We start from the raw sequence: 24529 nt of genomic DNA, 5'->3' as shown, positions 1-24529 counted from the left end.
TGGGCGGGACAAAAAAACAGAAACGCTCACTGAAAACAAAGGAATGAACATCACGCTAGTAAGCTACTGATAACACTGGCCTCTGTAGCGAAGAGGAGGCTGTTTATAAGCAAATTAACGAATACAGTAAATTATAGATAGCAATCTAAAAGATAACTAATCGGCTTTAAAACAACTAACGTTCCTTGTGCTGTCGTTTTCTGTTGTGGTGCTGCCTTTATCTGAGATCTACAGTGATTCATTTGACCTTAATAAAGTCTGAGGAAGTAAATTGAGGAAACGCTAATGAGGAAATTCTTCAACAAAGATATTCTGAGTGTAGTTTCTAATATCTCCACCGAGGTAAACCGAGCTCAGACGTGAAGGTTTCCGTGGCTACAAACGCGTGAATATTTAATAAGGTAATCGCTGAGCCCGTTTCTGATTGGTTGTCTGTTGCTAAACAGCTCGCCGCAACCGCGTCATTCCCGTGTACACCTTTAGCGTCTTAATTCGGGGTTGAGTCGTGACCAGTGGTTAAAAGCGGCGGGAACATATTGGTGGGATTTAAAAAGACGTTGCCAAAGGGTTATAACAGTAGTAGGTAGCATCGAAAGCCGTTCTTTAAATAATTTAACGCAAGAATGAAGTGATACCTGCATCACCTGGGTACACCGCGTACGTCACGCGTAAGGGGCGGGGCTTGTGATATCTCCCAAACAGTTACACTCGGGAGCCGGAGCGGCGCGCGCCAGACGTCAAGCGGGCGGGAGCGAGTCGACGAGCGAACTTTCTGTCCCGGTTGCTGCAGCTGAGAATGTCTTTGGGTGACCAGCAGTGGTATCCCACTAGCGTTCAGGTAACGGTGCTCAAAGCGCGTAACCTGCGAATCAAGGGCAAAAATGGCACGAACGACGCGTACGCCATCATGCAGGTGGGCAAGGACAAGTTCTCCACCTCGGTAGCGGAGAAATGCGTCTCTCCGGAGTGGAAGGAGGAGGCGACCTTCGATCTGCCGCCCAACTATCAGGGCGACGCGGAGCGATGCACGCTCTACATCATCGCCATGCACAGAGCCCTGGTGGGGCTGGACAAGTTTTTGGGACAGGCTGTGATCAACCTGGTGGACCTCCACGCCAACAGATCCCGCAAAAAGACCGAGTGAGTGTCATAAAATATTCCACTACGACTCTAAACTGATGTAAGCTCCCGAACAGTTGATCATAGTTTGTTTTGGTCTCTTTTGCGTGGTCTGGTTTCAGTACTCCGCCCTTGTAAAACAATGTTAGGCAAGCCCGCTGAGTGTTCCTACGAATATTATGTAATAATTATTTACTTTTTAAAACGAGCGATCACTTAAAGTAAAAACTGAGGGGGGAGTATAAAGGAGTTAAATTTAATTCAGCTGTTCCGTGAGTTCAAAGTTGTTCAAGTGTTCCGTGAGTTCAAAGTTCAAAGTGCAGTCTCCTTCTTTCTTGTTTGTTTGGGGTTAAAAAAAAAAAAAAAAATCCCACTCAGTATAGTTTTAATGGAGGAATGAACACAAGAAGATGGTTTCAGTTAAAAAAAAATGAATGAGCAAATACTAATATAATTGCTTTTCTGGACCTTATTAAAAATATCGCTGACATAGTTGTGATTAAGTATATATATATATATATATATATATATATATATATATATATATATATATATATATATATATAAATCATATTACATCATTTACTTAATCACAACTATTTTATTATATATATATATATATATATATATATATATATATATATATATATATATACATACATACATATATTGATTTTATATATATTTTATGAACTAGTTATATTAAAAAAACAGTCAGAAATGTATTATGAATTTGTCTGAACATGATTGACTCCATCACCCTTCAATACAGCTACAGCGGATAAATGTATACTTTGTTTCTGTAATGCAGCTGCATCATTCCCAGTGCTCCCCTTTCATATTTATATTGTGTTTTTTGATCCCCTTCCAAGAACAAACTACACAGGTCTGCTGGACCTCTTTGGAGGCATCTGTCCCGGTCGTGAAGACTTTAATGCGTTACTGTAGTGTAGTCAAACCTACCGAGTGGTCTAAGGTTGCTCAGGTGTTCAGATTGGTGCTGTTTAGTTGCTAGAGCATTGCAAATATTGATTATTTATATATATATATGGACACAAAAAAAGTCAATTTATTTATTTACCATTGTATAAAAGTTAAGTTTATTTATTTATTTATTTATTTGAATAATATTGTCACTAAACCTGAGTAATCATGTTGTCTCCGAATGTTAGGTCTGGACCTTAAATAACAAGAAGTATGTTAATGGAAAATGTATAAATATAGGCATATCTTGGTAGAAAAACAACATATATATATATATATATATATATATATATATATATATATATATATATATATATATATATATATATATATATATATATATATATATATATATTTTTTTTTTTTTTTTTTCCAATTTAGGAGTTGCTTGAGCTTTATTTATTCTTTAGCTCTGAGGGCTGCTGCTCATATTCAAAACCAGAAGGTGTGTGAGTTTCACTTGATTTGCTTATAAGCCCAGCTCGCTGATTTGTCCAGCAGACTTCCTGTTCTGGCCTTTGAGAGACCGATAGGGAAGTTTAGGAGCTGTGTTTTTGCTTTAGGTCTGGTGTTTTGTGGTTTGTCAGCCATGGATCGTCAGGCCCGTTTGATTCATCGCTCCATCAGGCTCTGCTTCTTTGGGCTTTTTATTTCCACTCGTACTCATTCTGTTTGGACTAGTGGATCACACACATGACTTGACCGTGACCGTGTTTGGTTTGCTTGTTTTGCATCTGAATGCTTTGAAAAGCCGCTGAAGAGCAAAAAAGTTCAGTATAAAATAACATTTTTTCATTCGGTTTTTCTTATCCTAACTTGAATTGCACGGCCCACCAAAGTCGTGTGATTTTAAAATGCCAGCGTTGATGGCAGTGAGTTTCACTTCATGTAGAATTACTCTTGTTTTTTCTCCTCCTTCTGCTGGGATGATTCATACGATCATAATTAGGCTGAGATAAAAACGTGTCTCCCATGAGCCCTTTTAAGTCATTATAGTCTGTCTTTGTAACAGCTGCATAACAATTATTAAAATCAGGAGCGACTGGTTATGACTTTATTAGCTGATCCTTTCATTTTTCTTGGCTCAGTTCGTGTTGTTTTTTTCAGATGTTTTTTTGACAAATCATAGTTCATCATATGTAACTAATAGAGTAAAACGGTTCGGCACGATCTCACACAACCAGTCTAACTGTATTACAAATAATGACGTTTTTGCATTCCTCTCCACCCATCCCTGCTCAGTGTAACAAAACTTTACTAGTCAATAAGTGACACCCAAGGTTTGGCTGATGGTGTGTAACTATGTACGTTAGTATTTACTTTCCATATAAGAATAACGTGTGTGGGAAAGAGACGGAGAACGCAATGTTCTTTTCCTGTAGTAAATCTGGTTTATGCAGTTTAGTAGTTGGAATGGCTATAAACACTGGAGATACACAAAGTTAATCAAATCCTAAATATTTTGTGGCCTCCTGCAAAGAAAAGCTCTTGAGAGTTTTGAATGGCTTCATGTGGAAGCTTGATCCAAACAGTAATTGAGACTTTTTATGACTTTTTTAATATCTTGCACTCCTAAAACAGGAATTCGAGAAAAAAATAGAGTTGTGAGATGATATTAAGATAGATAAATTGATAAAAAAATAGAAATTGTGATAAAAAATAATATCATCTATCTATCTATCTATCTATCTATCTATCTATCTATCTATCTATCTATCTATCTATCTATCTATCTATCTATCTATCTATCTATATTTAAGTTTGACCTTTTTCTAGGAAACAAAATGTTTCAGTGTTTGTTCGTCGGTGGAAACGAGGGCTGCTCTTTATTCAAATGCAAAGCCTGTTATTTGCCTTTTAGTTTGACTTCCTATTATGGTTTAGAACAGAAAGGGAGCGAGAGCTGTCTGTTTGCCTTGGGTTTGCCCCAGTTCACATGGTCGTCATTTAAAGCAGGTGTGCACTGGACCCGAGACTCACGTAATTGTGAAATATGTTAATGGTTATGACGTGACTTTAAAACTGCGTGGATGCATTCAGAGAAAGTAAAAGTGGTATGCAGAGCTTCTTATGACGTGTGGGATGCTGATGTTAACGCTTAACGTCATTATTTCAAGCAGGTGTGTTTTGATGGAGCTCTTAACTGAAGTATATCGGATTGACTTCATTTATTGTGTCCCTCACAGATCTGTTCAGGCCGTTTTAGTTTTCCAAGCTAAATGAACAAAGAATTAAACGCAACGTATGTTTGCTGATTTATTTTAATCAAGATCCATGTCAGTATGTGCATTTTTGTTTTCCAGGAGAGGCTCAGAAAGTTCTGCCAGAAATGAAAATGTGCTCACCCTTAGGCCATCCCAGATGTAGATGAGATCTCCAGATTTGGAGAGATTTAGCATTAGGTTGCTTGCAGATCCTCTGCAGTGAATGGGTGCCGTCAGAATCCAAACAGCCGATGAAACGACACGATAATCATTTAATGTCTTGTTTCACTTTAAACTGTCACTTCTGATAAGTGAAAGACAAAATAACCCACTAAAAGTAAAAAAGGCCATCCCCTGATGTTCCCCATCATCATAATCAGCCACATATTCGTTTAGAAGTGTTTCGGGTGCTTGATCTGCTCTGATTCAGGCAAGAAGACTTTTTCACCGGAGAAAAGACTTATTTTAGCTGGATGCAATGTTTTGAAGTTAAAATCAAATTACAGTAAAAATCCTTGTGTGGATGTTTTATACCAGCTTTGGTGAGCAAGTGATGGAATGCTACATTTCTCCAAATCTCTTTCTTTATGAAGAACCAAACTTATCTTCATGTTGGACTGCATTCTTGAGAGTACATTTTAAGCAAACTTGCATTTATGGGTGAACCGTTCCTTTAATAAACTGCTGTAGTGTGAGAAAGTATTGACAGTCTGAGATGTTGGCACTGGCTTCGTCATAATATTGTGCACTGCAAGCACTTTGTAGTGTTGTGCACATAAAACCGAAGGCATCTCCCCGTCTCTGTCGTTCTTCCTCCCTCTCATATACGTCGACGCGAGGGATTGAATTTTGCCTCCTCTTTTTCTTCGAGCACGCTGGTGTCGTGTTACTGTCCTACTTCAGGGTAATGTTGATATGGCAGCTTTGACACTGAGCTGATCGCTGCCTCTAGTAAAAGTTTAATAGAGGACAAAAAGTCTTATTAATTGTGCTATTAATAGAAATACTGCTCGTTCTGAAGCAGTTCTGATCTGAGATGAATATGGCATTTTTAAAGACTTTTAAGACTGTCACGTTTTTGCACCTCTCTCAGATATCAGATACTGAAGCCATATTTTTTGTGTTAGTCCAGGTCCATGTGGACTAAGGTGTGGTTAATTTTTTTTTTACCTCTGTGGATCGGTTTTCTAATTATTTAGCTGTGCCTTTATCTAGGCCGTCTTTTCCCATGTCATATGACCTCTAAACCCCTTTTATAAAGTCGTTTGTTATCCCATAAATAAAAGAGCAGATGAAACTTGCTTCACCAGTTTGTTGTACAGTCTCACAGTGGCCGGGTGCGTGGTTTAGTGTTTCTCTGTAAACATGATTTTGTGTACCTGACACAAATAAAAGGAAATCAGCGAGGAATACGGTTCCTGTTAACCCCTATGTGTTTGAGGTTAGCCAAGTTTAATTCAACTTTAAATTAATTAACCAGCATTAAGTCTAAACTGATTAAATGTTTATTAATTTTATTAAGCATTTCATTATTTCTTCATATAATTTTTATGTATTTTGTTTTCAGTGGAGATTAAATACTCGGTATAATTTCTTTTTAGTTTACTCTAATTTCTACTTTTTCTTCCAAGGCAAAAATTAATTGAATTTAATAATATATATGTATATGTATACATGTATATGTGTGTGTATAAATTCTATTATTTTATGTTATTGTAATGTTATTTTAACTAAAATCTCTTATATTTTAAGTGGAGTACAAACATAATTGCCATGCTCATTAAATATTAAAAAAAATGACATTTTCGGTTTCATTTAAATGAATCAATATTGAATCAATGTTGCAGTTGAATTGGATCAAGCTTATGAATGTGTCAGATTGAATGGTAAAATCTGTCAATACTTCAGCAAATGTAGACTTTGGTATTGAAACCCAAAAGACAGGACTGAATTCTGACCCTTAGTAACCATGCTGATAGTCTTGAAAGCTTTATATAAAAGTAGATGATTGCTCATCCTGTATGTGGATGAAATGATCCGTTAAGTCGAACATCTTTCATCTTCATAATGTGAACCTAGAAGAAATGATTTGTTATAGCTGTTTCCTGGATTTCTGTGTAAATGTGACGAGCGTGATAGCAGGCTGTTCCTGATGGTTAATGATTGCAGCTGAAGTTGGATTAGGGGCAGCACTTGTTTGTTTAAGTTTGTTTTTCTCAGTGTGAAGAGATAAAGCCTCAAGCGTTTGTTTTTGTGTGTGTGTGTGTGTGTGTGTGTGTGTGTGTGTGTGTGGGGTCGGGTGGTTGTTAGCGTAGCTCAGAGGAATGCGAAGGATGAATCCCATTTTTTTAAATGTCGTCTTTGATAACTGAGAACTTTCAGGCCTGATCGATTCCTGGGAGCTGTGAGAGAATGAAGTATTAAAGCATGTGAACGTGACTATGGCCTTTTCTTCAAGGTGACCTATTAAAAGATATAGGTCAAACCGTAGATATCCCTTTTAGATGAGATGTTCTCTACTGGCTTCACATTTCCCTTAGGACCAAACAAACTTCAGAGCAGTGGATAATGTAAAGAGGCCAGAGTTATCTTGAAAGAACTTTCTTTATCTGTTCCCTCGAGCTTCGATTGCTGATAGGCATGATTTCCCGTTAGTCTTTCTCCACCCTGAAACTACAGATTTGAGCTTCCTGCTGTGGTTTGAGTGTAAGGTCCACTAACGGACCGATAGTCTGTGTTTCCTGGCCTTGGGCTTCTGTAGACTTTCCTATTCCAGTGCGATTCCAAGCATCCTAATGACAGCTGAACTACAGCCAGGGCTATACTTCAAGAAAACCATAAGCTGTAACCATGAAGTGTTTCTGCACTTTAAGATATGTATACATGTTTATAGGAAGAGAGAGAGAAATGATGGTATTTATGTTTATGAGGGAACAGCAGATCACTTTACGAACCGACAATATATCCCTTCATTTATGTATTTACCTTTAAACATTCATTTTTGAGTAAACTACATTAGGAAAATGACAAAATAAAGAAGTCAAACTGAATTTATTTTCAAAGATCTGTCATATCTATAAATAAAATTATATCAAAGCTGTGATTGTATTGATTTATTTTGCAATTTCAATGGACAATATTAAGCTGGTGCACCAATGGACAAAAAAAAAAAATAATGAAGAAAACTAATTTTTTTACTCAAAAATTGTCATTTTACATAATTACAACCAATTGGCAAGTAGCGCGTTGAATTAAATGTAATATTTTGAAGTACAGAGACAAAAATTATCATTTAATTTACATCTTTTGCATTTTTTTACACATTTTGACTAAATAAAATAAATTCTTTACAGAAAGATATAAAGGCAACAGCCTGGAAATGATATGGCTGTAATGCAACACAAATTTGTCGACGCACTTTAGCTGGAAAACGCCTGCATGCGATGCACAGCCGAAGCAGAAGGATACTTGCACAAGTTTTTCATTAGTAGTGGTTTGTCCAGAGGTTTCGTCCTGTGGGGGTCCGAACAGAAATGCTTGGAATTCTGCTGCAGCTGCTTCCTCTGATCACATGCCACGTTTAATCAGATTGGTCTGTTTGGTGTCGCTGTGACTCTAGACTTCCCATGATCCCTGCGTTCAGGAGTCTATTATGACAACAGTGTGGGTGGATAATGGCATGTTGATGATTACACACTGAACTCCAGAACTCTCCCACCTGCCGCTCAACAAAGAAGGTTTCTTTCTAGACAGGCTTCTGTGTTTTGTATCATTTACTGGTACAGGGTTCAGTGTCCACGTTAAATCACAGCCTCCTTATTCTCAATTTAGTTTTGAACCTGCTACTATTTGCAACATTAAATGAAACTGTTTTTTAATGTAACTACAAAAGGTATCCTAGCCCTTTAATCGGAGATGTGCGCATTTGAAAAAAATGTTAGATTTATGTATTAGATGACTCTAATATTTAGACCATTAAGTGGTCAGTTGAAGCATTGTTTTTATGTTATCACATAATAAAATAATTTAAAATAAAATGCAACTATTTCACGTGTATTTACTTGGTAAGTAGCTGTGAAATTATCTACAACCAGCTAATGGTTACAGGGTCATTCTATTATCATTTTATTTTATTCTACACACAATATTTTTTGTCTTTAACAAATAAGGAAAATATAAATTAAAAAAACGTTTTCGACAAGGTATATATGAAATGTTTCCAAAAAGACACTTAAATCACAAATTGCTTTTGTGACCTTAAAGCAGTTTTATTATTTTTGTAATTAATAATATTTTGTATTTATTCATATTTTGATTTGGATGTTTCTATATTTTCTATATTTATTTCCATTTTAATGTATGTTTTAGTAGTTTTATTTATATATATATATATATATATATATATATATATATATATATATTTCTTTGCAACTTTATTTGAGTTGGTTGTCAGAGCAACATTTTAAGTTTTTTTTTAAAGATAGTTTTTAAAGTTTAAAATCTAATATTTATATTAAAAATTTGCTTCATTTAAAAAAAAAAAAAAATTAACTATGAATTTGTTAAAATGATTTTAATTTGTGTTAAAAGTAAGGCTTTTATTAAGCTAAAATTAATTTAAAAAAAAAATCAATTAATAAGCTGTTGTCTAATAAAGATCTTGTTTGATCTTTGTAGCTGGTACAAGCTGGTGGATAAGCATGGAAAACAGGAGAAGGACCGAGGGGAAGTTCTTCTGGACATTCAGTTCATGCGGAACAACCTGACAGCCAGCATGTTTGACCTGTCCATGGCAGACAAACCTCGCTCTGGCTTTGGCAAACTCAAGGACAAGATCCGTGGGAAGAAGAAGGACGGCCTGTCGGATTCAGCGTCTGCGATCGTGCCGTCTTCAGTGGGAACAGACAGTGAAGGGGAAGGAGAGGGCGGTTTAGACAATCCTAAGAAGAAATCAAAACTCAAATCTTTGTTTGGACCAAAGACAAACCTCCAGAGGAATGTGTCCCAGTCCATGTCAACCCTGGGCACCCTGCCTGAGAAGAACAGTTCACTCAGCAGCAGTAGATCGTCCGGCCTTAATGTGGACTCTCCTGACGGTGAGGTTCATCTTAGAAAAAAAAAAAAAAAAAATAATAATAATAATATATAATTTTATGTAGTAAAAAAAGTAGCCAGATGTTTAAGCCACATATATGTACTTTAATCAGTGCAAACCAATAATTTCAAATAATTTTTAATTGATTTAAAATAATTTGTTGTAGTACAAATAGGCCTGTACACTACAGCACTTTGAATAATTATGATTTTAAAAATAATTTTGAAAGAGCCAAGGCTACATTTGTTTTATAAACATTACAATAAAACATAGTAAAATAGTATTACAATTTAAAACTAATGTTTTCTAGTTTATTATACTTACTATCATTCATTTGACGCAAAGCTGAATTTTCACTTCAGTGTCACGTGATCCTTCAGAAATTATTATAATATGCTGAATGGCTGCTTAATACAAGAAAGAAAGAGACCAAGAAATGAATGAATAAATAAAGAAAAACTAATATATGATATAAAAAGTAATATAATATTAAAAATATATAAATTTAAGTAATGCTATTTAATGGATTAAGCTCTAAAAGGTCTGTTTTTACAAGTGTGAATAACATTTTTGATTATCATAAAAAGTATAAGTATAAAAAGTATTAGAAGTAATTTAATAGTAATGTAACGCAATATTAATAGTAATAAGTAGTAATTTAATATTCACTTTGGCAAATCAAAAAGTCAACAAACAGGAAGTCACTGAAAATAATTTTTATAGTTCTTTAATATAGTTAAACGTTATAAATGTGGCTTATGTTTCTGACAGTGTTCAAATCAATTTTGGACCTTAACTATATTGCAGTTTTAATATATATATTGTCCTCTTCTCTTGCAGTGAAAAAGAAGTTTAAGATTCTGGGACACAAGCGCACCGAGAGCTCAGACAGCAAAGTGTCTCTTGGCCCTTTTTCTCTTCTGAGCCGCTCAAAACAAAACATCCAGGAGCAGAATAACCTCTGTATCAACGGCAGCCACGTTTATGCAGAGGATCAAGAACCTAAAGCTAATTTTGGCTCCACACTCAGTCTGAACAGCTCCGGAAAGGGTTCAGTCGAGGATGTTCGTAAATACCACCAACGAAATACGTCCGACATCTCCATCGACTCGCTTAAAGGTCTGAGTATCCCCTCGTACAAAACTGAAGTGCCAGACAAAGCTTCTCTGGTCCCACAGCGCCCCCTAGAGGACAGGAGTCATGTAGAGGTGGAGGAGAGGGGAAAGAAGCCCGATGGAAGAAGCCTGCAAGAGATGCTGGACCGACAGGAAGAGCAAGAGCAACGGAGGCAGCAAGAACGAGAAAGAAAACAAGAGGAAGAAAGAAAAAGCAGGCTTGAAGAGCAGGAGAGAAAACGCAAGGAAGAGGAAGAGCTGCAGAAGAAGCGGCGCGAGGAAGAGACGCAGCGAGCCGAGGATCAGAGGCACCAGGAGGAGAGCAGAGTGACCGAGCGGCTCTCTTCTCTCTTCGGCATTGGGAAGAAGAAGGAAGAGAAGAGAGAGGAAGCAATGAATGAGCCCAAACATCTGGATGTGCCGTCCTCTGCGAACCCATTCGAAGACATTCCTCTCACCCCGGATACTCCATCCTCTGTCCCAGATGAGAGGTCCACGGACCCACGGAGGGGCGTCAGGACCACCCTCACCCCGACTCCACCCGCTAATGCCTTCCCCAGCCGCACGGCCAAAGTGTCCGCCGTCAAGCCTAGGTGAGTGCTCATGTGCTTCATTAACTTCCTCCATCCAAGAGTGTGTGGTATTTAGGGCTAGAGGATTTATTGCGTCTTCAGTATATTATATGCAATGTTGTGATGATTGTAATCCAATCAGTTTCTGTAGAGCTTGGTAAACTACTTCAATCGGTCCTGCATGGGTTTATTTGGTAATCATGACAACCTGTTGCTCTTGACAATATTTTGAGGTCTTATGAAGAGAAAGGATTGATGTGTGCAAGAAACGTAACCTTATATACAACATTATTACTTATAAATCTGCACCAGGGGAAAAAAAGAAAAATGAACATTCTTTGACATTTTAAAAATGGCTTTGGGAATTTAACCAACAGTACAACTGTGCCTTTTGTTGCATTTTTTTTGTAATAGCAAGTTCAAAGCAAAAGAGGGCACTAGAGCTTGTAAATTAGATTTCAAAGATCTTTTTTATTTTTTTTTTAAAGTAGGTAAATATTTCTGTTTGTCACTGTGCGCTAAATTGGTGCCTACAAATAAAATAAAAAGATTTATATGTTATCTTGTATTCAAGGAAATGGAAAAAACACCTTGATTGTTATAATTTTGCATCACTATAGTTCAAAAGATTGGGGTAATTTATTTTTATTTAAATAAATGAATACTTTTATTCAGCTAGGAAACATTAAATTCTTTAAAATTGCCGGTAAAGACGTGTATAATGTTACAAAAAGTTATATTTCAAATCAGTATGATTCTCTTCAACTTTCTGTTCATCAAAGAATCCTTGATGGAAAGAAATGCAAGGAACTGTTTTCAGTAAGAAATGTTTTCTGAGCAGCAAATCAGCATATGAGACTGATTTCTGTAGGATCATGTGACACTGAAGACTGGAGTCGTGATGAAAATTACATTTTTAAATTATATTTTAATAGAATATAGTTATTTTAAATCACAATAATCCTTCAAAATATTATTTTCACTGTATTAAAAAAACTAATGCAGTCTCAAGCAAAAGAGATATTTAAAAAAATAAATATTACTAATGACAAACTTTTCAGTTATACATATTTCTATGTATACTGTACATGTGATATATATATATATATATATATATATATATATATATATATATATATATATATTTTTTTTTTTAAGGAATCTTTTTTTACTTGAAACTTAAATTGTCTACTTTCACTTGAAAATTGTCTTATTTTACTTTTTTTTTTTTTTTTTTTTTTTTTTTTTTTTTTTTTAAATAGTGAGGTTTGTAAGCTGTATTATATTCAGCCTAAGTCATGCTGAGGGTGCATACTAAATGATAAGTCAGGCTGCTCTGTAATGCAGTTATCATCTTGCCACCTGAGAGCTGAGGAAAACCCAGGCTGTAACTCGACTCCTCTCACCTCTGTCTGCTCCACTGCTCTTAAAGGGGAACTCCGTTACTTAGACAAAGCCCCCTTGTGAAAAACATTTCAGCAGATTGTTAATAACAGAAGATCTTAAATTGCGCTCACTTACATTTCAAGATTTTAGTAAGTGCACAAAAATGTCTACGTTTTTTTAACGCAAGGTCTGAAAATTACTGAAAGTGTTGCACGGCACATTCAAACCTCCATTAGCTTTTAGTATTTTCATTCTAGCCTCTCAGCACGACTGTATCTGTTGTAAAAGTGTGGGGGATGTCTGTCAGGATGGGATGAGATCATTGTTTTTCTACTAGACGTGGGGGTTCAGGTATCGCTGAGTTTCATACCCTTGGGTGAAAGTGGAACACGTTGAATCATGGAGATTTTAGTCTGTCTTTAATGTCAAATTGGTCTGGCTATCATTTATTGAATTTTTCAACAGCAGTTAGTACCTCTGTGATTCGTAAATTAACTTACAAATGAACTGCTGTTCTTTCAGTCTTTATTGTTATGCGTTTATAAGGTGACCGAAAATAGGTATTATAGACAGACTTGCAGAATTTCCCATGATCCACCTTCACTTACTAAATATAGCCTATGGTATAATTATGGCATAATTTAGATGTTCATAAAGTCTACTCAACGTAGGTTTTATTGTATTGAATGATTTGCATTTTGACCTCAAGCAACTTACTTATCCTGTTTGGCCGAAGGCATGTGATTGGTTAATGGAGGAAGGAATGTGGACTGGATTGTCAAGTGCTGATCTTCTGGTTTGGAGTGAAACAAGTTGTAAAAGATGATGAGCTTGTAGTCTTCCAGACAGTGACTAAGCCACATAGTCATAGGAAAAAAAAGTCTAGGATTTTTTTTTTTTTTTTTTTTACTGGGAGCTTTAAGGATTTTAGGAACTTCTGACTTATATTGATATGGTGAGTAACATATTTTCCAAAAGCTTAGAATAAAAAAAGACAGGAATAGGGTTTAGTTGTGTTTGCTTGCTTGTTTGTTTGTGTAGAACTTTTTCGGAAGTGCAGGGTGCATTTTTCTTCTTTCGAACTTTGTTTAAATATTTTGATGAAAGAAAGCTTAATAGTTACTTATAACAACAATAGAAGACTTTTTTTGTAAAAGTTTGTTACATTTACGTTTAGTCATTTAGCAGACGCTTTTATCCAAAGCGACGTACAAATGAGGTAGGCAATAGAAGCAATTTATATCAACCTATATACTACTTTTAAAAATTGTATATATATATATACCTTTTAAAATAACAAACCTATTTTGGTGTAATTTAATAGTAAGAAAGACATTTCTAAGATGCTTCTGTTATGCGATGAATGTTCAGTTGTACATATAAAGTGTGAATGTCAGGCATTACGTAATATAGACAGGGAAGTCATGTGTTCTTTGTATTAAATGGATTTTTGTGGTATGCAATGTCCAGCAGAAACGTATCGGAAAACAATACATTGTAAGATCTGTTTTAGCCGTAAGATGACCAATTAATTTTTTTTGCTCTTTGGCAGATTGGCTCTGAGTGTACTGCCTGAAACAGATAATAGCCATTACCAATCCCCCTCAGACTCTGTAGATACCCAGACCACTTCTCACCTTTCCCCATCCCTCTCTACTGATTCATTTGAGTCTTTTGGTATGTTTTCTGATCTTCATTCCTCTCTGGCACCTGCTAAACCTCCGAGAGCTTTCAGTGAGTTAGGTGACTCCAGCATGGAAAACCTCTCCGCTCTTCAATCTGACAAGAAGCGAAAGGCTCCTCTACCCCCTGGTCATCTCGGGGGCTCATCTAAGGCTGAAAGCCATCCTGATAATGGGGGACAAGCCCATAACTCCAAAGATAGGCCTGTCCTTCCTCTCCCAGACTATGAAACGCTCTTTCCTAAGAAGAGGCATGGGGTGATGGGTCAAACGCATTGGGACCATCTTGTTGCAGAGGTTAACCAAAGAAACTGGGATTTCTCGGAAGAAATGAATGTAGATGGACCTGAGAGGCTAATGCCAAATAAATCTGCGATCTTAAAGGACAGAACCTCTGTGAACCTTAACCAGCACCAAAAAAATCATGAGGCACCTCCCCCTGTTCCCACAAGGCACAAAGAGGCATTACTTCCACCCAAAACTCCTGTGACACCAGAACGATCAGTGGAGACTAACGTCCAACATGGTCAATATGCCACCGTCAATAAGCCTAGAAACTCTGCTTCCAAGAACGTGGAAAACAATCCACCTCCTGCTGTCCATAGTAGATATGTACCTCAGGAGACGGAAAGGAGGTCTCCGACTCCTGATGCCATTACCCATCAACTCTCCCAGTCAAAAGAGAAGCCTACACCAGCTGCCAGATCCATGCAAAATATCAATTCAAAGACTGATGACGTGGCTAAAGAGATGCCTTCAGTCAAACCCAGACAACAGTCATTAGTCAAGGACCCAGTCAGACTAGTTCAACCAGACAAGCAGGTAACCAGTCAACCCGTGACATCAGAAAACAACAAAGCCGAGAAACCACACAAGGGCCAGAAGGGAAGCATTTCCACAGATGGGTTTGATGACATAGACCTCCTCAAAAGCGCTGAAAGTCCAGAAGAACTAAATTTGGGGGAACACTCCAGCAAACCTGGGGGCTACCCGTTCCCAGGTGACAACTTACTATCTGAAGATCCACAGGCTTTACCAAAGCAGACCACCAATGAAGATGTCCTGTTTACTAGAGGCCCAAAGCAAATGGGAAATCTTGAAGATCAGAAATCAACTTTTGATAAGAAAGAAGATAAGTCTTCAAAAAAAGGGACAAATGATCCATCGACAAACCTTCCAGAGAAAAGCAAATCACCACAATCGGAGAGTGGAAAACAATCCCCCAGCTTCACTGAACAAGCCAGAGCCTCGTTTCAAAGAAATTTTTCGCTTAGAAAGAAAAACTCATCTCGCCAATACACCACTACTGGAAAAGCTGCTACAGAGAATACAAGTCTGGCCAGATCAGCTTCTCAGACTTCACAAGATGCTGAGGATGTTGAGCTGACTGTAACCAGTGTTGCTCCTCCAAGCAATACGGATCCCACCGTGGTACCATCTGAATCCCCTGTAGGGGGTAAGACCACTCTTCGCGCTTGGGTCTCGCCATCAGAGGCTCAGCCAGTTGCTCTGCAGAGTAGTAGTGGAAGTGCGGTTTCTAATTCAAGAAGGTGAGAAAAGTTCTCCCAACCCCTACTAACATCTCCTTGAACTCCTCTAACAGTCTGTTGTCCCCGTTGTGCTAAACCCATCGGCTTTCAAATCAATATCTGCTATCTACCCTGAAACTACTTGAATAAATCTCTTGGTCTTGCTAGATTAAAGGTTATGTTTTCTTCAGCGTTTGTTCGATTTGGTTGCTTAATGGTTGGTTACTCCTTTATGGGATCATGAGGGTTGGGATTGTGGGCTTGGGATTTTGCTACCGATTGCTGGTTTTGTTTGTTCAAAATGTCATAGTCTTTAATGAAACGAATGGGCAGCATGTCAAATAATACAAGGGTTTGTGTTTTGTTATTGTAGGCCATGTGAGAGGCTGTAGATGAGAAATTGAATGATGCACACATTAAAATTTGAACTTGTATACATCGAAATTATGCAATGTTCATATACTGACATGAATACAAGAGTGGTGGGCGTGAGTTTGAGTTTGTTTTGGGAGGTCATGTTGTTTTGTGGGATTTGTGCATAATTCTTGATTGCTTTGCCACAAAGGTGCTTATATTTGGGTTTTACATGTTGTTCTCTGCTGTACTAAATTGATCCTTTGGTTTTGTTGGGAATTAAACATTGGGTGAGTTTGGAATGGTTTACTAACACATGCCAAGAACGGGCATATTATATTATATTATATATTTTTGTATTTATTGTACTGGATAATTGTAATTTTTTTTTAGTTAAAAGTAATATAATATGCTACAAACATTTAAGAAACTGTGTCATATGCTACGTTTGTCCCACACGTTTGTACATTTTATTTATATCAGCAGTGTCTAGTCATCATTGCGGAAAAATACTACAGTTGAATGAAAATTTAGACTTTTTAAAATGTCTTGACGTTTTAGGAATCTCTCCTGGTCAAACACATTGTATTGGGGAATGCAGTATTTCATGCAGTGTGCTCTGGTTGTATACTGCACAGTTTCATAAATGTATATCCATACAGAAAATGCACATACCTGCTACTGAATTTCTTGTTAAAAAAAAAAAAGTGAATAAAAACATAGTATGCCTTTCCAAACATACCCATGTTTCCTTAATTGAATGCTATCTTTATGGGCCCTTGTTCACTTCTTTTGAGCATTTTAATGGTTTGTTTTATTGTAAAAAGTTTGCATTCTCCTTTTAGATTAAGAAACCTGCTGTTTCCAGCACTCAATCTTTCATGTTCATTGCAGTAATATGTGTGTTTCTTTCACTCAGGCCTCACCCGGTGAAACCCATGAGCACCGAGAGCCAGTCTTCCAGCGTTATCACTGTGGGGAAAGACCCAAAGACTATCACCATCAAGGAAATGGCTGAGAAGTCAAAGGTACAGTCATTTTCTTGCTTATTTCCTGTACATTGAAGAATCATTACAAACTGTTAAAAGTAACACAAATGAAAATGAGAAATACATTTTTTTGTAAAGAAAATCATATGTAGGCACAATCTACTCAGATTTTCTACTCAGTATCGACTTTTTATCGATATTTGCATGCTTATTTCCTCCTATTTTAAAATTTAGATTAGAGTTATATATAAATAAATATGGTAATAATACATTAATGCTGAAAAAGAGATATTCATCTAACAATCAACATACTGTACACTATAATGTTGTTATCTATAATGCCATATTCCCCTCATATAGACAAAATGGTGCAGAATTTTATTATTGGTTCATCCATCGTTTTTAAAGTGTGCCTATTATGGGTTATGTAAGGTTTATATTTTTATACAAGAGTAGGTTGACATGCATGCAAAGTAAAATTTATTTTATATGCAAGGACTCCCAAACAATTAGTTCAGCGATTCTTTTTTTTTTTTTTTTTTTTTTTTCCCAAACCCTTCCAGTGATTGGTCAGTTTAATTTAAAGCAGTGTTTGTGAGATTTTAACGCTCCAAAAGCGGCACCAAGTGGCAAAAAATTATTTTGCATTTTCATTCAAACCAACACAAAAATAGTTTTCCTAGGTCTTCAATATGGCAATATTTCTTGAAGGCTTGGGACTCAAAAACAACTCGTTTCAGTGACTGAAAGTCTCTCGGACTCTTTTGAGAAACAATACATTTAAAAAAATTTTCATTTACTTTGAGCTGTGTTACACTGCATGAAAGCCCATTTCTTTAATATCATGAAAGACATCAGTCAGGTGTTCCCAGGCTTTTCATTAGTGCTGTATATGAGTTGACCATTTAATTTTCTCTTTCTTCATTTCACCGCATGTTATCCAGTATGTAGATAGCGGCCCGTACACTCAGCTCACGCAGGAGGAACTGATCACGCTGGTGGTAAAGCAGCAGACCGAGCTCTCCAAGAAAGATGCCAGGATCCTGGAGTTAGAGGACTACATCGATAACCTGCTCGTTCGGGTCATGGAGGAGAAACCAGCCATCCTGCTTTCGCTTCAATCCAAATGTTAGGGTTTGATCCTGACGTCTGATTTAACCGTGCCCAGATACGCTTCGGTACTGTGGGATTCGACCGATACAGCCAGAAGGATTCTAAAAGCAATATCACGTCTCGTAATCAGTTGGTTTGCTCGAGTATTTAACGCTTGCGGAGTTGTGATTCATTCTGATTTCACCACCAATATCACACAAATAAATGATTTTTACAGCGTGGTTATGTAAATCAAAGCCGACAAGATCACGCTTTAATAAACTGTATTTTAGTTTCGTTGGATCATGGTACAGTCTCCTCCTGAGAAGCTTCCCATCAACAAACACATCGTATTTATTGATCATATCTCCGATTTCTGTCCATCTTCCCATTTAAGATAGGGCTTCTTAATGCATTATTTATTGCTGTCTTAAGCTTGTATTTGAAGATTTTCCTTCTTCCTGAAGTGATTTGTGTTCAGATCCCGACCGCTGCCTTGAGTCTGGATCAGAACGCTTCATTAGTGTTAACGCGGCCTTATGCCTGTTGGGGCTCAAATCGAGGTTAAAAAAATCCTCTTACTGTTTAGAAATGCAGACAATAAGCACTTTTTTTCTTGAAGGGGCGTTTAATCTATGAAGGATAGTGTTTTTATGTTAGGTAATTATCTAAAATACCCTGTAGAATTACCTCTAATGAAGAATAATGTTTCTTGCCAGTTACGCACACACGAGTATGAGTAAGTCTCTGCTGCCGTTTCAACACTAATTCGTTTCCCTGGTCAATATTAACTCCATATTTGAATGCTTTTCTCAGCTGAACTGGCACTCAGCTGTTGAATCAGCAGAAATCATTTTTGCTACATGTCAGACTGCATGTTTGTTTTATACCGTAGCGATTTTGACCAGGGATTTTTTTTTTTTTTTTGAGCACGGTGTAGATACTGTGACTTTCTGCTCTTCTGTAGCGAGCAAGCAATAACTGTCTGCAGGATTTAGTTTACTTGATGTCAGGTAATGCGGTACTTTCATCAAACCGGGGGCTTTTGAGACGTATCATGTAGTCTCCTGACGTCACTGTCTGCCGTGTTGTGTTGTGAAACCAAAGATCTGTCTTACTTTACTGTCTTCCAACTCCTTCCATTTCCTTCTTGTGTTTTATAATCCCATTTTTGTTTAACCACTTAAATGCCTGTGGGAAGAGAATGGACCCTCTGACAAGGATGGATGAATTAACTTTTGTCTTGTATATATTTGCCTGTCATTAATCTAAAAGTTGATTCTGTGATATATTTAGTTTGTGAACCTTCAAGAGCTTCTTCTGTGTTCAGTCAAGTGTGGTCAATCAGTTTGAGTGACTTCGCTCATCATTTTCACTGTTATCAAGTTCTGCAGACTCCAAACACTCCTTATGTCTGAATGTGAATGAGAAGCCTTAATTATCGCTGATGCTATGCATATATGCAGAAGATATATTTTCTTGACCTGTGCCTTGTCTTTTTAATCAAGCCTCCTCGTCATTAAGACATTAAATGAATATATCGGTTTGTTCCTTTACTTCAACACCTGTAATTTTAATTATGCCTCAGTTTGTTGAATAAACTTAGTTGAAACCATACAGCATGTAGTCTTTTATAGTATTGATCCCTGTAAGGCAAACTATAATGATTACGTTTGTTATTTGTATTATTACTGATGATGAACAGCCAGCTAGTTTTTACCCTATAAAGCCTGAAATAATATATTTTTTAAATAAAACCATTTTATTGAAATTCTTTTGTGGGGGAAAAGAAAGATAATTAATTTCTTGTTCTGTCATCAGAGCTCGGTACAACTTATTGCTGAGGACAAACATATAATGCAATGCATGTACCGCAACAATTAATGTTCCTCAAAAGCTAACACGTTTTGGATGATTAAGGATGATTAAGTGATCTTCGCTTTGGTCCAGTTAGTGAAAAAAACGTTATTCTTACCTTTGTTGATGTAAAAACCAGTAAAGCTTTAACGGCCTGCAGGTGGTTGTTTATAAATTAAACTAAAAAGACTTTGACTTACTAAAAGCCAGCCAGACGACAGAAGATCAACATTTTGATCACGTCTGTTAAAGGCCTTATAAATATGCAGCAAATACAGTAGGCTTTATAGGGTTAATAGATATAAGAATGGATTCTCATAAATGACAGAATACAGTATGGTAATAGTTTGACTGTGGAGTAGAGTTTTGTCCAGTAGATGGCAGTAGGATGTTCTCTATCACTAGTCTGTAAGCTCAAGAGGATGTCATGTCCTTCATTTATACAGGCACCGCACTGAAATGATACTTGCCTGCTAATTTAATTGACTTACATGCAAAAAATATTGCTCACAATACAACAATCAAAATATCTTTAGCTAATTATATTGCTTTACTCAATGTTTAAAGGTTATGGAGTTGGTCGACAGCATCTACAGTTGGATAATTAGTAGCTTGAAACAAGAGATAATGATGATGATGCTGATTCGTACCGTCAGTAAATCCAAAGTGAAGTTCATTGCGTGCGTACACATTGACTCAGTGAGCAGAGAATATAGATTTAATGATCTACGTCCATGCTTATGACATTATGTGTGAATGTAGTACCAGGGGGGTGAAAACTTTTGAAGATCAAGGTATATTGTACGTAATTTGTCTTCTGGGAACATGCAGGTATCTTCTGTTGCTTCCGAAGGAAATATGGAAAGGTTTAAAGAAAACTCAGAACACACTCCTCCTTTATGCATCTTCATTTCTTTATGGAGCATCAGTGAATGTTTGAACCTTTTTTAATGTGTTTGAGTCCCTTTGCGCACACACACACACACACATACAATCATTTTTGTTGAACCCATTGCATAAACTGTTCACTTCAATACACTGCATGTTCAGGAAGCTGAATATTTTTACATTTGGCCTTATTCATACGATTCATTCATTTGGTTTTTGATTTTCAATTCATTTCTTTTTGAGATAACTTCCTGTACTGTACCTTTCCATTTTCCAGCACATTACAAAGCAGCTCTGAGGGTAATAACCCATGGGCATGAATACATATGAGAGGAACAAACATGGAGCGCTGCTGCCGACCGCCTCTGTCTGCTACAAAGGAAGAATACACTTAATAGAAAAAAACAGTTCACAAAAGAGCTGCTTTCATTCAGTGCTGTTATTTCAGTCACAATCAGCGCTATCCTGCGTTGTCTATCATCATTCACACATTTTCAGTCAACAATTTCTTAAAAATATTTTCCTTTCAGTTTAATTCATTCAGAGATCTATTGATTTGTTTTTGTATATTTATCTATCTAAAGATGGAGGGGCCTTCAACGGGGTGTCTGCTTTGGCACCGAGTCCACTGATAATTGTTTCTCAGACATATACATTTACAAAAACAGATGGTTTACTGTCCACGTTAAAGTTTGCTCAGCTAACAAAAATAGTCCCAAATTAACCTTTGCATCTCCGTTAACGGTTTAATTCCTGAATTTATTGTGTTTGCACAAATTGGTGCATAATTCAGTGAAGGTCTCATAAAGTTGCTTGTTTTGTTGCTGAATAAAAACACCTTTTCTTGTCACTTCATAGCTATTTTCCACTTTGTTGAATTAGTGGCTAATTTGTATAAATTAGCATGATATCATCAGTTTATGTCAGGTAAGGTTCAGGGTGGACATCCATGCTGTTTTTTCAACACCTTGTTAGTTACCTTCTGTCATGCGTTCCAGTTGAATGCATTTTTTAAACAAATTGGTTGAAATAATAAATTAGTGACCCACTTTTGGCCACCAATTGGTGATGTAACCCCTTGAAAGAGTTAGTAGCCCCCAGCACTACACAGACAAACCATGTGTCAGAATCAGTGAAGCGTTTCAGTGCTGTTGCCGTGTTACAACAGCCTACGAATGCCACTCAACCAGTTAAATATGAGGACAATAACTTTTGCATAATGAATATTTGAATGAATTTGCAACAAATGGCCTCTTTAATATGGTAGCCCATGTATGACATGCTGCGTATCACTGAGAAGCTATTACAGTTTTCATTAATGTTTTTATTTAATTCCGCGATATGACATGAGCGCGTGTTGCTGTTTGTATTTTTGCGACTTTAGAGCCCCCTACAGTTAAGTGAGTGGAACTCGCTGTCGTAATTACAGTGGATTGCTGTCACGTGCGCTGATTGTTGCCGTAAAGCAATCCGTTTTTTTTTTTTTTTCCCGCGGAATTTCGTACCAGTTCACCAAAACCTTTCGTGCCGGTTTCTTATTAGAATTGCGTGCACAATAACCAATATTTTTAGTGGTTACTATTTTAGTATTTCAAGTAAAAGTAAATGAGAAATGAGAGGTATGTCCTAGGCAACTAGCTGAAGTAAAATATTTTGTGAAGCTTAATATTAATTTGTAATGGTTTTAGTTTCAGCAGCCCTGTTAGGAACTAATGCTCGTTCTCTCTCTGCTCCACCTCTTGGCCTAAAAGAAAATGTAAAGGTGTATATAGACATTCGTTCGGCGTTATTTCTCTATTTAAAAAACCTTGTAGCCTGGGGGACCCTTAACAGTAGAAACAAAATATAAGTTTGAGCCATTTTCCGTCTGTGTTTTGGCTTTCAGTGCAGTGTGTCTGCGCATTGAGCTGCACATTCTATTATGTTTGCACAGTAGATCTGAGACCCGTGAGCTTTGCCTGGTCTGCAGCTTGAGATGAAGAGCTGAATGTGTCTTAGTCAACTCATTTGTAGGGTGCAGCTCGTTTGTCTTTCACATTGTCTGTCATCCTGACTCACTGGGCTATTATCGAAGCCGTGTTTGTGTAGTTGTTGCCTTTGATGTATTGGGATGGCAGACCATAGAAAACATGACTATCTATAATAGGAAGAGATTGAGTGGAGATGGGGGAGAAAGAGAAAAACTCAAACGGTGTAGTGAGTTGGTCACCATAGAAACGCTTCCTCCTTTTATTGGTTTGTCTTTTGTCGCTGTAGCTCATTTTCATTTTGGGCTGTTGTGCTGGGGATATTAGCATGCCCAGACCGTTTCAAAGGTGACTGACTGCCGTCGGTTAATCTGTTCATCAGTTTATCCTCGTCCTGTTCACATGCATTGGTGGTCCCTTGAATTAGCGAACACACTGCTGGAATCTTTAGCACTCCACGATGATGCCGCTAACTAGATTTTAGTGGTATTTGTGCAATTTTTTATTTTCATTCGTTGACTAACATACTAAAATACATGCAATTGATTAGGATTTCATATACAGCGTTAAGATGTACGTAAAGGGATAGTCCAAACCCAAAAATTGTAATAAGTTACTCAAACTCATGTCATTCCAAACCTGTAAGACCTTCATCTTCAGAAAACAAATTAAGATATTTATTGATTTCTGAGAGCTCTCTGATCCTCCAATAGATAGCAAGGGTAATAATACGATCAAGGTCCAGAAACATAGTTTTTAGAGAAACCTTAATTTTTAGAATGCTTTTTCTACGCGAAGAAAACAACAACAGCTTTATTCAGCAATCCGTCAACTGTCCAAAATGGCGCCAAGGTGATGCGGAGGAGACAAATTGTTCAAAAAAGTAAGTATTTTATAATTTATTTATGTTTCTGTTGCACACAAAAATATTCTCATAGCTTTATAAAGTTACCATTGAACCAGTGAGGTCACATGGGTTATTTTAACAATGGTCTTACTACGTTTGATCATGTAAGGATCCTTGCTGTCTTTAGCGGAGTGACAAAACCTTTGCAATTCATCATAAATATCTTAATTTGTTTTCCAAAGCTGAACAAAAGTCTCATGGGAACGAGATGAGGGTGAGTAATTAATGACAAAATTTTCATTTTTGGGGGTCAGAAACACTTACATGTGTCAGAAAAGGAATAGTTTACCCCAAAAAAGTATTTTTAAATAAGTTATCCTGGTTCTTCCGAGCTCGGTAATGCTGCTGGATAGTGGAGATTTTTTTGAAGCTCAGTAAATAGGATATATCCGGGATACACTAACCTATACTCCTTTGGGGGGCTATCACATGTGCTTGGAAAAATATTGACAGTTTTTTTTAAACAAAAATATTTCTAGTTTTAAAATGATAACATCAATCAATCAGTTATGTACATTATAATTTTAACACTAGAAATATTTTTGTTACAAAAGCCCATTGGACACCTGTTAACCCCCCGAAGGCATATAGGTTAGTTTCACCTCACAGTATTTGTGGATATGTCTAATTTACGGAGCTTCAAAATAATGGTCACTATCCACCAGCATTACCAAGTTTGGAGGAGCCAAAAACTCTGACTGTGTTCGTCTGAAAGAAGGAAATCATATAAACCGAGGATGTCTTGGGGGTGTTTAGCTTTGTTTATCAAGTAATGTTTTTTGTAGAAAA

At 36.9% G+C, this 24529-nt stretch overlaps 1 protein-coding gene across 1 annotated transcript; it reads left to right on the top strand.

Moving 5' to 3' along the window:
- Positions 1-432: 432 nt before the first annotated feature.
- Positions 433-19738, top strand: rab11fip1a (RAB11 family interacting protein 1 (class I) a). Its single transcript, XM_043246761.1, has 6 exons — positions 433-1140; positions 8985-9403; positions 10243-11110; positions 14028-15707; positions 16960-17068; positions 17974-19738. The coding sequence occupies exons 1-6, from the start codon at positions 797-799 to the stop codon at positions 18160-18162; spliced, it is 3609 nt and encodes a 1202-aa protein (XP_043102696.1). The 5' UTR covers positions 433-796; the 3' UTR covers positions 18163-19738.
- The last annotated feature ends 4791 nt before the right edge of the window (positions 19739-24529 follow it).

This window comes from Puntigrus tetrazona, chromosome 8 (assembly GCF_018831695.1).
Source record: "Puntigrus tetrazona isolate hp1 chromosome 8, ASM1883169v1, whole genome shotgun sequence".
Lineage (NCBI taxonomy): Eukaryota > Metazoa > Chordata > Actinopteri > Cypriniformes > Cyprinidae > Puntigrus > Puntigrus tetrazona.
Note: the sequence above shows the minus strand (reverse complement) of the source record. Positions and strands in the feature narration are given on the sequence as shown.

Excerpts from the sequence above, each read along its gene's own strand:
- rab11fip1a (XM_043246761.1), top strand. The coding sequence starts at position 797 with ATGTCTTTGGGTGACCAGCAGTGGTATCCCACTAGCGTTCAGGTAACG. Across the intron at positions 9,404-10,242 it reads TAATGTGGACTCTCCTGACG|TGAAAAAGAAGTTTAAGATT; the intron begins GTGAGGTTCATC and ends CTTCTCTTGCAG. Across the intron at positions 11,111-14,027 it reads GTGTCCGCCGTCAAGCCTAG|ATTGGCTCTGAGTGTACTGC; the intron begins GTGAGTGCTCAT and ends GCTCTTTGGCAG.